The sequence below is a fragment of the Anomaloglossus baeobatrachus genome, chromosome 6 (assembly GCF_048569485.1).
Source record: "Anomaloglossus baeobatrachus isolate aAnoBae1 chromosome 6, aAnoBae1.hap1, whole genome shotgun sequence".
In the NCBI taxonomy this organism is placed as follows: domain Eukaryota; kingdom Metazoa; phylum Chordata; class Amphibia; order Anura; family Aromobatidae; genus Anomaloglossus; species Anomaloglossus baeobatrachus.
This window is the reverse complement of record NC_134358.1, coordinates 11179928-11198543: the sequence shown is the minus strand read 5'-3', so window position 1 is coordinate 11198543 and position 18616 is coordinate 11179928. Positions and strand designations below refer to the sequence as shown.

Below are 18616 nucleotides of genomic sequence, written 5' to 3'. Positions count from 1 at the left end.
ACTCTGCACAGCATACTGTATCTGGCTGCAATGCACATCTGGCCTCTGCACAGCATACTGTATCTTGCTGCAATGCACATCTGGGCTCTGCACAGCATACTGTATCTGGCTGCAATGCACATCTGGGCTCTGCACAGCCTACTGTATCTTGCTGCAATGCACATCTGGCCTCTGCACATCATACTGTATATGGCTGCAATGCACATCTGGTCTCTGCACAGCATACTGTATCTGGCTGCAGTGCACATCTGGCCTGTGCACAGCATACTGTATCTGGCTGCAATGCACATCTGGGCTCTGCACAGCATACTGTATCTTGCTGCAATGCACATCTGGCCTCTGCACAGCATACTGTATATGGCTGCAATTCACATCTGCACTCTGCACAGCATACTGTATCTTGCTGCAATGCACATCTGGACTCTGCACAGCATACTGTATCTGGCTGCAATGCACATCTGGCCTCTGCACAGCATACTGTATCTTGCTGCAATGCACATCTGGGCTCTGCACAGCATACTGTATCTGGCTGCAATGCACATCTGGGCTCTGCACAGCCTACTGTAACTTGCTGCAATGCACATCTGGCCTCTGCACAGCATACTGTATATGGCTGCAATGCACATCTGGTCTCTGCACAGCATACTGTATCTGGCTGCAATGCACATCTGGCCTCTGCACAGCATACTGTGTCTGGCTGCAATGCACATCTGGCCTCTGCACAGCATACTGTATCTGGCTGCAATGCACATCTGGCCTCTGCACAGCATACTGTATCTGGCTGCAATGCACATCTGGCCTCTGCACAGCATACTGTATCTGGCTGCAATGCACATCTGGACTCTGCACAGCATACTGTACCTTGCTGTAATGCACATCTGGCCTCTGCACAGCATACTGTATCTTGCTGCAACGCACATCTGGCCTCTGCACAGCATACTGTATCTTGCTGTAATGCACATCTGGCCTCTGCACAGCATACTGTATCTGGCTGTAATGCACATCTGGACTCTGCACAGCATACTGTATCTTGCTGCAATGCACATCTGGCCTCTGCACAGCATACTGTATATGGCTGCAATGCACATCTGGCCTCTGCACAGCATACTGTATCTGGCTGCAATGCACATCTGGCCTCTGCACAGCATACTGTATCTTGCTGCAATGCACATCTGGACTCTGCACAGCATTCTGTACCTTGCTGTAATGCACATCTGGCCTCTGCACAGCATACTGTATCTGGCTGCAATGCACATCTGGCCTCTGCACAGCATACTGTATCTGGCTGTAATGCACATCTGGACTCTGCACAGCATACTGTATCTTGCTGCAATGCACATCTGGCCTCTGCACAGCATACTGTATCCGGCTGCAATGCACATCTGGCCTCTGCACAGCATACTGTATCTTGCTGCAATGCACATCTGGCCTCTGCACAGCATACTGTATCTTGCTGCAATGCACATCTGGCCTCTGCACAGCATACTGTATCTGGCTGCAATGCACATCTGGCCTCTGCACAGCATACTGTATCTTGCTGCAATGCACATCTGGACTCTGCACAGCATTCTGTACCTTGCTGTAATGCACATCTGGCCTCTGCACAGCATACTGTATCTGGCTGCAATGCACATCTGGCCTCTGCACAGCATACTGTATCTTGCTGCAATGCACATCTGGACTCTGCACAGCATACTGTATCTGGCTGCAATGCACATCTGGCCTCTGCACAGCATACTGTATCTGGCTGCACTGCACATCTGGCCTCTGCACAGCATACTGTATCTTGCTGCAATGCACATCTGGCCTCTGCACAGCATACTGTATATGGCTGCAATGCACATCTGGCCTCTGCACAGCATACTGTATCTTGCTGCAATGCACATCTGGCCTCTGCACAGCATACTGTATATGGCTGCAATGCACATCTGGCCTCTGCACAGCATATTGTATCTTGCTGCAATGCACATCTGGGCTCTGCACAGCATACTGTATCTTGCTGCAATGCACATCTGGGCTCTGCACAGCATACTGTATCTTGCTGCAATGCACATCTGGCCTCTGCACAGCATACTGTATCTTGCTGCAATGCACATCTGGACTCTGCACAGCATACTGTATCTGGCTGCAATGCACATCTGGCCTCTGCACAGCATACTGTATCTTGCTGCAATGCACATGTAGGCTCTGCACAGCATACTGTATCTGGCTGCAATGCACATCTGGGCTCTGCACAGCCTACTGTATCTTGCTGCAATGCACATCTGGACTCTGCACAGCATACTGTATCTGGCTGCAATGCACATCTGGCCTCTGCACAGCATACTGTATCTTGCTGCAATGCACATCTGGGCTCTGCACAGCATACTGTATCTGGCTGCAATGCACATCTGGGCTCTGCACAGCCTACTGTATCTTGCTGCAATGCACATCTGGCCTCTGCACAGCATACTGTATATGGCTGCAATGCACATCTGGTCTCTGCACAGCATACTGTATCTGGCTGCAGTGCACATCTGGCCTCTGCACAGCATACTGTATCTGGCTGCAATGCACATCTGGGCTCTGCACAGCATACTGTATCTTGCTGCAATGCACATCTGGCCTCTGCACAGCATACTGTATATGGCTGCAATTCACATCTGCACTCTGCACAGCATACTGTATCTTGCTGCAATGCACATCTGGACTCTGCACAGCATACTGTATCTGGCTGCAATGCACATCTGGCCTCTGCACAGCATACTGTATCTTGCTGCAATGCACATCTGGGCTCTGCACAGCATACTGTATCTGGCTGCAATGCACATCTGGGCTCTGCACAGCCTACTGTATCTTGCTGCAATGCACATCTGGCCTCTGCACAGCATACTGTATATGGCTGCAATGCACATCTGGTCTCTGCACAGCATACTGTATCTGGCTGCAATGCACATCTGGCCTCTGCACAGCATACTGTGTCTGGCTGCAATGCACATCTGGCCTCTGCACAGCATACTGTATCTGGCTGCAATGCACATCTGGCCTCTGCACAGCATACTGTATCTGGCTGCAATGCACATCTGGCCTCTGCACAGCATACTGTATCTGGCTGCAATGCACATCTGGACTCTGCACAGCATACTGTACCTTGCTGTAATGCACATCTGGCCTCTGCACAGCATACTGTATCTTGCTGCAATGCACATCTGGCCTCTGCACAGCATACTGTATCTTGCTGTAATGCACATCTGGCCTCTGCACAGCATACTGTATCTGGCTGTAATGCACATCTGGACTCTGCACAGCATACTGTATCTTGCTGCAATGCACATCTGGCCTCTGCACAGCATACTGTATATGGCTGCAATGCACATCTGGCCTCTGCACAGCATACTGTATCTGGCTGCAATGCACATCTGGCCTCTGCACAGCATACTGTATCTTGCTGCAATGCACATCTGGACTCTGCACAGCATTCTTTACCTTGCTGTAATGCACATCTGGCCTCTGCACAGCATACTGTATCTGGCTGCAATGCACATCTGGCCTCTGCACAGCATACTGTATCTGGCTGTAATGCACATCTGGACTCTGCACAGCATACTGTATCTTGCTGCAATGCACATCTGGCCTCTGCACAGCATACTGTATCCGGCTGCAATGCACATCTGGCCTCTGCACAGCATACTGTATCTGGCTGCAATGCACATCTGGCCTCTGCACAGCATACTGTATCTTGCTGCAATGCACATCTGGCCTCTGCACAGCATACTGTATCTTGCTGCAATGCACATCTGGCCTCTGCACAGCATACTGTATCTTGCTGCAATGCACATCTGGCCTCTGCACAGCATACTGTATCTTGCTGCAATGCACATCTGGACTCTGCACAGCATTCTGTACCTTGCTGTAATGCACATCTGGCCTCTGCACAGCATACTGTATCTGGCTGCAATGCACATCTGGCCTCTGCACAGCATACTGTATCTTGCTGCAATGCACATCTGGCCTCTGCACAGCATACTGTATCTTGCTGCAATGCACATCTGGGCTCTGCACAGCATACTGTATCTGGCTGCAATGCACATCTGGCCTCTGCACAGCATACTGTATCTGGCTGCACTGCACATCTGGCCTCTGCACAGCATACTGTATCTTGCTGCAATGCACATCTGGCCTCTGCACAGCATACTGTATCTTGCTGCACGCTGTGCAATATGGTAGGGGACACGTTTGAACACATCTGTGATACGTGGTCGTGGTCCTGCAATGTTGGGGGAGGGGTCGCTGCTGTGTGATGTGACCTCACAGAAAGAAGTGCACTGGGGTCCGGTCAGGTGAGCGGAGGCCACACAGCCTCCATACCCAATGACTTGTAGGAGGTCTCCATGAGGTGTCGCTTCACGTCCGCAGCCTTGTGAGGTTTACACCTTCTAATCACAGCATTTCTGTGCAAGGTGTCGCTTCGTATTGAATTGATGACGCCCAAAACTTTGTAATTCACTTTTTTTCTCCATCTCGTTCCGTTTTCGAGATAAAAATGCTAACTCCGTTGTTTTCCACCAGGTGGCGCTATAGGTGGTTTCATTGCGTAGCGCATGGCTACTTTACTATACCTAGACACCACTTCCATGCCTATAGCTGCTGCCGTTCTCAGGTTAATGGCGGTGGATATTAGTGGGTATTTTGCTCCATTCTGTTGTCATTTTTAGTGTCCCTGTTCCAAGATGGAGACATTTGCTCCCTTCCTGCGCACGTGTCAGCCGCTCTGATGTCTCCTCCTCCTCCCCTGTGCCTGACGTCCTATCTGGTTTTTGGGGTTTGTGCATGCTCACTCTGACTTCCGGGACACCAGGTGCATTGGTGGATGGGTATCAGATGGCGGGTGAGCACCGCAATAGGTGGGTGAATTATCACTTCTGGCTTTATAACCAGTTAGCTCCACTGTCCCTGCACCTCCCGACAAAGATGAGCCGAAACGTGCGTTGAGGTGCAGGGCAGTGTGATCTCTGGGGTGTCCATGACTTCAGGTGAGTTATAGGTTTTACAGTTTGAGGGACTTTTGAGTTTTTGACTTAATCATGGACCCTGTTATTCCATTCATAGCTATTTTCCATACACAGAGCCCCTAAGCGCCAGAACAGCAGAATCCGCACGTAATCCCGGGTGTAAGCGCTCAGCGTAGAGCGCAGGATAAATGTGAGCCATACTGGATCTGTGGAAGGAACAATGAATAAATCCGCAGCAGGTTCAGACTTGCTTTTATTTATTTTTTACGCCTTGCGGTATAAGTGATAAGACTGCTTTATTCTTCGGGTCACTACAGTTACAGCGGTACCAGGTTTTTTTGTTGGTTTTTTTTGTTGCTTTTACACAATAAATACAATGGTATAGAAAAAAAAATGTTTTTGCATCTTTATTCTGAAAGCTATAGTATTTTAATTTTTTTTATTTTATTATTTTATTAATTTTTTTAATTTTTATTTTATTTTATTTTTTTATTTAATTAATTTCTTTTTAATTTTTTTTTTTATTCATTTTTTTTATTTTTTTTTCGCTGTTGAAGCTGAGTGGTGAATTGATTTTCTGGGATAAGATGACGTTGTCAGCAAATACCATATTTTTTAAAATTTGACTTTTTGATCACATTTTACTACTTTTTTTTTTGTTTAATGAAAAAGCAGGTTTTTTGCTTTTTTTTGCTACATTATTTACAGTGGCCACTAAAGAGGTTATTTAATGCGAATGTTTTATAGATTGTCATTGTGGATGCGGTGATGCTCAACATGCGCACTTTATTTTTGCATAAATATATATTTTGGTATATACACTACAGTTCAAAAGTTTGGGGTCACTTAGATATTTCCTTATTTTTGAAAGAAAAGCACTTTTTTTTTTTTTTTTTTTCAATGAAGCTAGCATTAAATTACACAGAAATCCCCTCTATACATTGTGAATGTGGTAAATGACTATTCTGGCTGCAAACATCTGGTTTTAATGCAATATCTACATAGGTGTATAGAGGCCCATTTCCAACAACCACCACTCCAGTGTTCTAATGGTACGTTGTGTTTGCTGTGTTAGAAGGCTAATGGATGTTTAGAAATCCCTTGAAAACCTTTGTGCAAGTATGTTAGCACAGCTGAAATCAGTTTTGCTGATTAGAGAAGTTATAAAACTGACCTTCCTTTGAGCTAGTTGAGAATCTGGAGCATTACATTTGTTGGTTCCATTAAACTCTCAAAATCTACAGTGAAGACTCCGGGATGCCGGCCTTCAGGGCAGAGTGGCGAAGAAAAAGCCATATCTGAGACTGGCTAATAAAGGAAAAGATTAATATGGGCAAAAGAACACAGACATTGGACAGAGAAAGATTGGGAAAAAGTGTTATGGACGGACGAATCGAAGTTTGAGGTGTTTGGATCACACAGGAAAACATTTGTGAGACGCAGAACTACTGAAAAGATGGTGGAAGACTGCCTGACGCCTTCTGTCAAGCATGGTGGAGGTAATTGATTTGGTCTGTGGTTACTTTGGTGCTGGTAAAGTGGGAGATTTGTACAAGGTAAAAGGGATTGTGAATAAGGAAGGCTATCACTCCATTTTACAACGCCATGCCATACCCTGTGGACAGCGCTTGATTAGAGCCAATTTCATCCTACAACAGGACAATGAGGGAAAAACCTGCAGATGTGTCTGTATAGAGAGGGAGGGAAATGTTTGGTTTCAACTGTGTATAATTTTTCCCCAATTGTTCCTTGGCCCGGTATAATCCATGCACCATGTGCAGCGGCTCCAGGCATGTCGGCCCCTCTGGAGACAGAGACGGGATCTGTTGTGGCTTCAGCGTCCTCAGAATGGGGAGAATATGAAGGAAGAGGAAAGCAGATGCTTATGTGGCTACAATGTATCAGTCCGGTCTCCGCTCAGCGCATTATCTAGACTATATACAGTGCCTTGCGAAAGTATTCGCCCCCTTGAATTTTTCACACTTTTCCCACATTTCAGGCTTCAAACATAAAGATTAAATGTTAATGTTCTGGTGAAGAATCAACAACAAATGACACAATTGTGAAGAGGAAGGAAATTTATTGCTTATTTTAAACTTTTGTAAAAAATAATAAACTGTAAATTGGTGCGTGCAATATTATTCATCCCCTGTAAGTGAATCCTTTGTAGCGCCCCCTTTTGCTGCGATTACAGCTGCAGTCTCTTGGGGCATGTCTCTATCAGTTTTGCACATGGAGAGGTGAAATTCTCGCCCGTTCTTCCTTTGTAAACAGCTGGAGCTGAGTGAGGTTGGATGGGGGCGTTTGTGAACAGCAGTTTTCAGCTCTTTCCACAGGTTCTCGATTGGGTTCAGGTCTGGACTGTGATTTGGCCATTCTAACACCTGGATATGTTTATTTGTGAACCATTCCATTGTAGATTTTGCTTTATGTTGGGGATCATTGTCTTGTTGGAAGACAAATCTCCGTCCCAGTCTCAGGTCTTTTGTAGACTCCAACAGGTTTTCTTCAAGAATGGTCTTGTATTTGGCTCCATCCATCTTCCCATCAATTTTAACCATCTTCCCTGTCCCTGCTGAAGAAAAGTAGGCCCAAACCATGATGCTGCCTCCACAATGTTTGACAGTAGGGATGGTGTGTTCAGGGGGATGAGCTGTGTTGCTGTTACATATTGTTTGTCATTGTGCCCAGATAGTTTGATTTTGGTTTCATCTGAGCAGAGCCCCTTCTTCTACATGTTTAACTTTAAACAACACTTTTTATGGATATCTTTGAGAAATGGCTTTCTTCTTGCCACTCTTCCATAAAGGCCAGATTTGTGCAGTGTAGACTGATTGTTGTGCTATGGACAGACTCTCCCTCCTCAGCTGTAGATCTCTGCAGATCATCCAGAGGGATCATGGGCCTCTTGGCTGCATCTTTTATCAGTCTTCTCCTTGTGTGAGATGACAGTTTGGATGGACGGCCGGGTCTTGGTAGATTTGCAGGGGTATGATCCTCCTTCCATTTCAATATGATCGCTTGCACAGGGCTCCTTGGGATGTTTAAAGTTGTGGAAATCTTTATATAACCAAATCCGGCTTTAAACTTCTCCACAACAGTGTCACGGACCTGCCTGTTGTGTTCCTTGGTCTTCATGATGCTCTCTGCGCTTTACACATAACCCTGAGACTATCACAGAGCAGGGGCATTATACGGAGACTTGATCACACACAGGGGCTTATATTTATCATCATCAGTCATTTAGGACAACATTGGATCATTCACAGACCCTCAATCAACTTCTGGAGGGAGTTTGCTGCACTGAAAGTAAAGGGGATGAATAATATTGCACGCCACAATTTTCAGTTATTTATTTGTTACAAAAGTTTAAAATAAGCAATAAATTTCGTTCCTCTTCACAATTGTGTCACTTGTTGTTGTTTCTTCACCAGAACATTAACATTTTATCTTTATGTTTGAAGCCTGAAATGTGGGAAAAGGGTGAAAAATTCAAGGGGCTGAATACTTTCACAAGGTACTGTACAATGCATTAGTCCGGTCTACACTACAGTCATATGAAAAAGTTTGGGCACCCCTATTAATGTAACCTTTCTTCTTTATAACAATTTGGGTTTTTGCTATTTCAGTTTCATATATCTAATAACTGATGGACTGAGGAATATTTCTGGATTGAAATGAGGTTTATTGCACTAACAGAAAATGTGCAATCTGCATTTAAACAAAATTTGACCGGTGCATAAGTATGGGCACCTCAACATAAAAGTGACATTAATATTTTGTAGATCCTCCTTTTGCAGAAATCACAGCCTCTAGTGACTTCCTGTAGCTTTTAATGAGTTCCTGGATCCTGGATGAAGATATACAGTTAGGTCCAGAAATCTTTGGACAGTGACACAATTTTGGCGAGTTGGGCTCTGCATGCCACCACATTGGATTTGAAATGAAACCTCTACAACAGAATTCAAGTGCAGATTGTAACGTTTAATTTGAAGGTTTGAACAAAAATATCTGATAGAAATTGTAGGAATTGTCACATTTCTTTACAAACACTCCACATTTTAGGAGGTCAAAAGTAATTGGACAAATAAACCAAACCCAAAAAAAAAAATTTTATTTTCAATATTTTGTTGCGAATCCTTTGGAGGCAATCACTGCCTTAAGTCTGGAACCCATGGACATCACCAAACACTGGGTTTCCTCCTTCTTAATGCTTTGCCAGGCCTTTACAGCCACAGCCTTCAGGTCTTGCTTGTTTGTGGGTCTTTCCGTCTTAAGTCTGGATTTGAGCAAGTGAAATGCATGCTCAATTGGGTTAAGATCTGGTGATTGACTTGGCCATTGCAGAATGTTCCACTTTTTGCACTCATGAACTCCTGGGTAGCTTTGGCTGTATGCTTGGGGTCATTGTCCATCTGTACTATGAAGCGCCGTCCGATCAACTTTGCGGCATTTGGCTGAATCTGGGCTGAAAGTATATCCCAGTACACTTCAGAATTCATCCGGCTACTCTTGTCTGCTGTTATGTCATCAATAAACACAAGTGACCCAGTGCCATTGAAAGCCATGCATGCCCATGCCATCATGTTGCCTCCACCATGTTTTACAGAGGATGTGGTGTGCCTTGGATCATGTGCCGTTCCCTTTCTTCTCCAGTCTTTTTTCTTCCCATCATTCTGGTACAGGTTGATCTTGGTCTCATCTGTCCATAGAATACTTTTCCAGAACTGAGCTGGCTTCATGAGGTGTTTTTCAGCAAATGTAACTCTGGCCTGTCTATTTTTGGAATTGATGAATGGTTTGCATCTAGATGTGAACCCTTTGTATTTACTTTCATGACGTCTTCTCTTTACTGTTGACTTAGAGACAGATACACCTACTTCACTGAGAGTGTTCTGGACTTCAGTTGATGTTGTGAACGGGTTCTTCTTCACCAAAGAAAGTGTGCGGCGATCATCCACCACTGTTGTCATCCGTGGACGCCCAGGCCTTTTTGAGTTCCCAAGCTCACCAGTCAATTCTTTTTTTCTCAGAATGTACCCGACTGTTGATTTTGCTACTCCAAGCATGTCTGCTATCTCTCTGATGGATTTTTTCTTTTTTTCAGCCTCAGGATGTTCTGCTTCACCTCAATTGAGAGTTCCTTAGACCGCATGTTGTCTGGTCACAGCAACAGCTTCCAAATGCAAAACCACACACCTGTAATCAACCCCAGACCTTTTAACTACTTCATTGATTACAGGTTAACGAGGGAGACGCCTTCAGAGTTAATTGCAGCCCTTAGAGTCCCTTGTCCAATTACTTTTGGTCCCTTGAAAAAGAGGAGGCTATGCATTACAGAGCTATGATTCCTAAACCCTTTCTCCGATTTGGATGTGAAAACTCTCATATTGCAGCTGGGAGTGTGCACTTTCAGCCCATATTATATATAGAATTGTATTTCTAAACATGTTTTTGTAAACAGCTAAAATAACAAAACGTGTGTCACTGTCCAAATATTTCTGGCCCTGACTGTATTTGACCATTCCTGTTTACAAAACAATTCCAGCTCAGGTAAGTTTGATGGTCGCCGAGCATGGACAGCCGCTTCACATCATCCCACAGATTTTCAATGATATTCAGGTCTGGGGACTGGTATAGCCATTCCAGAACATTGTAATTGTTCCTCTGCATGAATGCCTGAGTAGATTTGGAGCGGTGTTTTGGATCATTGTCTTGCTGAAATATCCATCCCCTGCGTAACTTCAACTTCGTCACTGATTTTTGCACATTATTGTCAATAATCTGCTGATACTGAGTTGAATCCATGCGACCCTCAACTTTAACAAGATTCCCGGTGCCGGCATTGGCCACACAGCCCCAAAGCATGATGGAACCTCCATCAAATTTTACTGTGGGTAGCAAGTGCTTTTCTTGGAATGCCGTGTTTTTTTGCCTCCATGCATAACGCCTTTTTGTATGACCAAACAACTCAATCTTTGTTTCATCAGTCCACAGGACCTTCTTCCAAAATGTAACTGGCTTGTCCAAATGTGCTTTTGCATACCTCAGGCGACTCTGTTTGTGGCGTGCTTGCAGAAACGGCTTCTATCGCATCACTCTCCCATACAGCTTCTCCTTGTGCAACATGCGCTGTATTGTGACCGATGCACATTGACACCATCTGCAGCAAGATGATGCTGCAGGTCTTTGGAGGTGGTCTGTGGATTGTCCTTGACTGTTCTCACCATTCTTCTTCTCTGCCTTTCTGATATTTTCTTGGCCTGCCACTTCTGGGCTTAACAAGAACTGTACCTGTGTTCTTCCATTTCCTTACTATGTTCCTCACAGTGGAAACTGACAGTTTAAATCTCTGAGACAACTTTTTGTACCTTCCCCTGAACAACTATGCTGAATAATCTTTGTTTTCAGATCATTTGAGAGTTGTTTTGAGGAGCCCATGATGCCACTCTTCATAGGAGATTCAAATAGGAGAAAAACTTGCAAGTGGCCACCTTAAATACCTTTTCTCATGATTGGATACACCTGCCTATGAAGGGAAAAGCTCAATGAGGTTACAAAACCAATTTAGTGCTTCAGTAAGTCAGTAAAAAGTAGTTAGGAGTGTTCAAATCAAGAAATTGATAAGGGTGCCCATACTTTTGCACCGGTCAAATGTTGTTTAAATGCGGATTGCACATTTTCTGTTAGTCCAATAAACCTCATTTCAATCCAGAAATATTCCTCAGTCCATCAGTTATTAGATATATGACACTGAAATAGCAAAAACCCAAATTGTTATAAAGAAAAAAGGTTAAGATGAATAGATTAATAGGGGTGTCCAAACTTTTTCATATGACTGTATATACAATGTATCAGTGCGGTCTTCACTATATACAATGTATCCATTTCTCAGCTGAGGTCAGGCGCAGATTTGCAGGATTACTGGCGGGAATGTACACAGGCGTGTCCCCACTCCCCGAAAACAAACAGCGATCCTGAAAACGGTGGGAAAGTGGAAGCGATCGTTGGTTAGAAGCCGCTGAAGGCTTCATTGATTCAGAGATTACTCCGTATTGACCTGATTTTCAGGAAATGTTGACTCTCATATTAGTGAGTCGCTTTATAAACACCCTGGAGGGCTCGGAATAAGGCCGGACCCTCGTAGGGAAAACGGGGATATTTTACACAATTTGATTATTGGAATCATTTTTGCCCTATGTCGTAATTCCCACAGCTGAGGGTTTGTTACAATGTATACAGCCTGGACAACCTACTGTGCAGTACATAATACCCTGAATCCATCCTCTGCTCTGATAGTTTGCTACAATGTATCAGTGCAGGGTTCACATCCTGAGCTCACTTGTATACACGGTCACCGCCGCTGCTGTGGATCTGGACCCAGAATCGGAGCATTATACCCATCTCCAGGGATAAATCCTATTACACTGTGTGCAGAATTATTAGGAAGATGAGTATTGTGATCACATGATGCTTGTTATACATGTCGTCCTACTCCAAGCTGTATAGTGAGAGCCAACTACCAATGAAGTAAATCCGGTGATGTGCATCTCTGCAATGGGGAGGGGTGCGGTGTAATGACACAACACCCTATATAAGGTGTGCGCAATTATTAGGCAACTTCCTTTCCTTTGGCAAAATGGGTCAGAAGAGAGATTTGACGGGCTCTGAAAAGTCCATATTGTGAGAGTCTTGCAGAGGGACGCAGCAGTCTGGAAATTGCCAAACTTTTGAATCGTGATCACCGAACAATCAAGCGTTTCATGGCAAATAGCCAACAGGGTCGCAAGAAGCGTGCTGGGCAAAAAAGGCGCAAGATAACTGCCCATGAATTGAGGAAAATCAAGCGTGAAGCTGCCAAGATGCCATTTACCACCAGTTTGTCCATATTTCAGAGCTGCAACGTTACTGGAGTATCAAAAAGCACAAGGTGTGCCATACTCGGGGACATGGCCAAGGTAAGGAAGGCTGAAAACCACCACCTCTGACCAAGAAACAGAAGATAAAACCTCAAGACTGGGCCAAGAAATATCTGAAGACTGATTTTTCACAGGTTTTATGGACTGATGAGATGAGAGTGACTCTTCATGGGCAGATGGATGGGCCAGAGGCTGGATCAGTAAAGGGCAGAGAGCTCCACTCCCACTCAGACGCCAGCAAGGTGGAGGTGGGCACTGGTATGGGCTGGGATCAGCAAAGATCAACTTGTGGGACCTTTTCGGGTTGAGGATGGAGTGAAGCTCAACTCCCAGACCTACTGCCAGTTTCTGGAAGACAACTTCTTCAAGCAGTGGTACAGGAAGAAGTCGCTATCGTTCAAGAAAAACATGATGTTCATGCAGGACAATGCTCCATCACATGCATCCAACTACTCCACAGCGTGGCCGGCCAGTAAAGGTCTAAAAGAAGAAAAAATAATGACATGGCCCCCTTGTTACCCTGATCTGAACCCCATGGAGAACCTGTGGTCCCTCATAAAATGTGAGATCTACAGGGAGGGAAAACAGTCCACCTCTGGGAGCAGTGTCTGGAGGCTGTGGTGTCTGGAGGCTGTGGTGGCTGGAGGCTGTGGTGTCTGGAGGCTGCAGTGTCTGGAGGCTGTGGAGGCTGGAGGCTGTGGTGTCTGGAGGATGTGGTGGCTGGAGGCTGTGGTGTCTGGAGGCTGCGGTGTCTGGAGGCTGTGGTGTCTGGAGGCTGCGGTGGCTGGAGGCTGCGGTGGCTGGAGGCTGCGGTGGCTGGAGGCTGCAGTGTCTGGAGGCTGCAGTGTCTGGAGGCTGCAGTGTCTGGAGGCTGCGGTGGCTGGAGGCTGTGGTGGCTGGAGGCTGTGGTGGCTGTGGTGTCTGGAGGCTGCGGTGTCTGGAGGCTGCGGTGTCTGGAGGCTGCGGTGGCTGGAGGCTGCGGTGGCTGGTGTCTGGAGGCTGCGGTGTCTGGAGGCTGCGGTGTCTGGAGGCTGCGGTGTCTGGAGGCTGTGGAGGCTGCTGCACACAATGTGGATGGTAAACAGATCAAGCAATGACAGAATCTATGGATGGTGGCTGCTGAGTGTCATCAGAAAGAAAGGGGGCGATATTGGGCACTCATTTTTTGGGGTTTTGTTTTTGCATGTCAGAAATGTTTATTTCTATATTTTGTGCAGTTATATTGGTTTCCTGGTGACAATAAACAAGTGAGATGGGAATAGATTTGGTTTTTATTAAGTTGCCTAATAATTCTGCACAGTAATAGTCACCTGCACAAACAGATCCTCCTAAGAAGCCAAATCTAAAAACCCCTCCAACTGCCAAAAATATTAACCCCTCCAACTGCCAAAAATATTAAGCTTTGATATTTGTGAGTCTTTTGGGTGATTGAGAACATAGTTGTTGATCAATAATAAAAAAAATCCGCTAAAATACAACTTGCCTAATAATTCTGCACACGGTGTGTATATGAGGACAGCGCCGGAGCGAGGAGATGTCTGACCACATCGCACAGAGAATGTCACTTCTTGGCTTCTCGGGTGGCGTTTGCTTTTTCCCTGGATGATGCTCCTTTCTTATCACACATTGCGGTGCGCTATACGGTTCATCATCAGCGCGTTTCACAGTCTCCGGGCTTCTTCATCAGGAGCCGGACGCAGTTTGTGCTAAACCTCCTCCGCAACTTCCCCCATCATCCAGGACGACGATGATGATGATAATTATGATGATGACGATGACGAAGATGACGACGACGAAGATGATGACGATGCTGATGCTGATGGTGATGATGATGATGACGACAATGACGATGATGCTTTTTGTTCTTCCCCATGATATAGACCGGGTCACAAGGAGAAAGTGAGAATTCCGTGTCTCGGGAACAGAACATTGAGATTTTGGGTCCAGAAATCCCAGATCTCAAAGAACACGAGGCCGATCTTCAAGAAGAGACAAAACCCAGAACTTCTGATAACTCCGCGCCCCGAGACTAGAAGGGGTCACCTATCAGGATCTGTCCAGAAGACGGTGTCCGGCCGCCGGGGGAAGGGCAGAATCTGGAGGAATCAGGAGCAGCGCTGGGAGAGTCACTCTACAGAAACTGCATAGATTTATCAATAAAAGGGTAACAAATTATGGAATGTTTATACTTATGCATCAGTAACCATAGAAACGTCCAACTGAAAAGGTGAAAAACACTAAAAAGGGAAAATGTGAAAATCAAAATATATTTCTAAAAGCTGTACATCCTGTATTATCCTCCAGAGCTGCACTCACTATTCTGCTGGTGCAGTCACTGTGTACATACATTACATTACTGATCCTGAGTTACCCCCTGTATTATACTCCAGAGCTGCACTCACTATTCTGCTGGTGCAGTCACTGTGTACATACATTACATTACTGATCCTGAGTTACCTCCTGTATTATACTCCAGAGCTGCACTCACTATTCTGCTGGTGCAGTCACTGTGTACATACATTACATTACTGATCCTGAGTTACCCCCTGTATTATACTCCAGAGCTGCACTCACTATTCTGCTGGTGCAGTCACTGTGTACATACATTACATTACTGATCCTGAGTTACCTCCTGTATTATACTCCAGAGCTGCACTCACTATTCTGCTGGTGCAGTCACTGTGTACATACATTACATTACTGATCCTGAGTTACATCCTGTATTATTCTCCAGAGCTGCACTCACTATTCTGCTGGTGCAGTCACTGTGTACATACATTACATTACTGATCCTGAGTTACCCCCTGTATTATACTCCAGAGCTGCACTCACTATTCTGCTGGTGAAGTCACTGTGTACATACATTACATTACTGATCCTGAGTTACCTCCTGTATTATACTCCAGAGCTGCACTCACTATTCTACTGGTGCAGTCACTGTGTACATACATTACTGATCCTGAGTTACCTCCTGTATTATACTCCAGAGCTGCACTCACTATTCTGCTGGTGCAGTCACTGTGTACATACATTACTGATCCTGAGTTACCTCCTGTATTATACTCCAGAGCTGCACTCACTATTCTGCTGGTGCAGTCACTGTGTACATACATTACATTACTGATCCTGAGTTACCTCCTGTATTATACTCCAGAGCTGCACTCACTATTCTACTGGTGCAGTCACTGTGTACATACATTACTGATCCTGAGTTACCTCCTGTATTATACTCCAGAGCTGCACTCACTATTCTGCTGGTGCAGTCACTGTGTACATACATTACTGATCCTGAGTTACCTCCTGTATTATACTCCAGAGCTGCACTCACTATTCTGCTGGTGCTGTCACTGTGTACATACATTACATTACTGATCCTGAGTTACATCCTGTATTATTCTCCAGAGCTGCACTCACTATTCTGCTGGTGCAGTCACTGTGTACATACATTACATTACTGATCCTGAGTTACCCCCTGTATTATACTCCAGAGCTGCACTCACTATTCTGCTGGTGCAGTCACTGTGTACATACATTACATTACTGATCCTGAGTTACCTCCTGTATTATACTCCAGAGCTGCACTCACTATTCTGCTGGTGCAGTCACTGTGTACATACATTACTGATCCTGAGTTACCTCCTGTATTATACTCCAGAGCTGCACTCACTATTCTACTGGTGCAGTCACTGTGTACATACATTACTGATCCTGAGTTACCTCCTGTATTATACTCCAGAGCTGCACTCGCTATTCTGCTGCTGTAGTCACTTTTACAATATAATTCTGACACAATGCATGAATATTTTTTCCTGTAGTGCCTGTATAATACCTCTATACACTGTAAATAGTGCATCCATACACTGACCGATTCAATCCCGCAGCAATGAATTGCTCGTTTGTTAATGACAATGTACAGTGGGTACGGAAAGTATTCACACCCCTTTAAATTTTTCACTCATGTGCACTCTGCCCCCATCTTCACAGAATAAAAGACCCAGAAATATAGACATTTTTGCAAATTTACTAAACAAGAAAAACAAAATATCACATGGTCATAAGTATTCAACCCTTTTGCTCAGTATATCACATGGTGATAAGTATTCAGCCCCTTTACTCAGTATAACACATGGTGATAAGTATTCAGCCCCTTTCCTCAGTATATCACATGGACATAAGTATTCAGCCCCTTTCCTCAGTATATCTCATGAACATAAGTATTCAGCCCCTTTCCTCAGTATAACACATGGTGATAAGTATTCAGCCCCTTTCCTCAGTATATCACATGGTGATAAGTATTCAGCCCCTTTCCTCAGTATATCACATGGTGATAAGTATTCAGCCCCTTTACTTAGTATAACACATGGTGATAAGTATTCAGCCCCTTTACTCAGTATAACACATGGTGATAAGTATTCAGCCCCTTTGCTCAGTATAACACATGGTGATAAGTATTCAGCCCCTTTGCTCAGTATATCCCATGGTGATAAGTATTCAGCCCCTTTGCTCAGTATATCACATGGTGATAAGTATTCAGCCCCTTTGCTCAGTATATCACATGTTGATAAGTATTCAGCCCCTTTGCTCAGTATATCCCATGGTCATAGGTATTCAGCCCCTTTGCTCAGTATATCACATGGTTATAAGTATTCACACCCTTTGCTCAGACACTCATATGTAAGTCACATGCTGTCCATGTCCTTGTGATCCTCCTTGAGAAGGTTCTCCTCCTTCATTGGGGTCCAGCTGTGTGTAATTACACTGATAGGATGTGATTTGGAAAGGCGCACACCTGTCTATATGAGACCTCACAGCTCACACTGCAGGTCACACCAAATGAGGATCATGAGGCCAAAGGAACTGCCCAAGGAGCTCAGAGACAGAATTGTGGCAAGGCACAGATCTGGCCAAGGTTGCAAAAGAATTTCTGTAGAACTCAAGGTTCCTAAGAGCACAGTGGCCTCCATAATCCTTACATGGAAGAAGTTTGGGACCAGCAGAATTCTTCTTAGACCCGGCCGTCCAGCCAAACTGAGCAATCGTGAGAGAGGAGCCTTGGTGAGAGGTAAAGAAGAACCCCAAGATCACTGTGGCTGAGCTCCAGAGATGCAGTAGGGAGATGGGAGAAAGTTCCACAAAGTCACCTATCACTGCAGCCTCCACCAGTCGGGCCTTTATGGCAGAGTGGCCCGACAGAAGCCTCTCCTCAGTGCAAGACACATGAAAGCCGCATAGAGTTTGCAAAAAACACATGAAGGACTCCAGACTATGAGAAATAAGATTCTCTGGTCTGATGAGACGAAGATAGAACTTTCTGGTGATAATTCTAAGCGATATGTGTGGAGAAAACCAGGCACTGCTCATCACCTGCCCAATACCATCCCCACAGTGAGACATGGTGGTGGCAGCATCATGCTATGGGGGCAGGGACAGGACGACTGGTGGCAATTGAAGGAAAAATGAATGTGGCAAAGTACAGAGAGATACTGGAAGAAAACCCCTTCCGGATGCTCTGGACCTCAGACTTGGCCGAAGCTTCACCTTCCAACAAGACAATGACCCTCAGCACACAGCTAAAATAACAAAGGAGCGGCTTCAGGACAACTCTGTGACCATTCTTGACCAGCCCAGCCAGAGCCCTGACCTAAACCCAACTCTGGAGAGACCTGAAAATGGCGTCCACCAACGTTCACCATCCAACCTGATGGA

The 18616-nt window shown here is 45.1% G+C and overlaps 1 protein-coding gene across 1 annotated transcript in view; it reads left to right on the top strand.

Moving 5' to 3' along the window:
- The window catches only part of LOC142243779 (uncharacterized), a 260986-nt gene that overhangs the window by 216707 nt on the left and 25663 nt on the right, over positions 1–18616 (top strand). The window contains exon 12 of the mRNA XM_075315979.1: positions 14651–14771. Coding sequence (XP_075172094.1) covers positions 14651–14771 — 121 coding nt within the window. The remainder of the gene's footprint in view (positions 1–14650; positions 14772–18616) is intronic.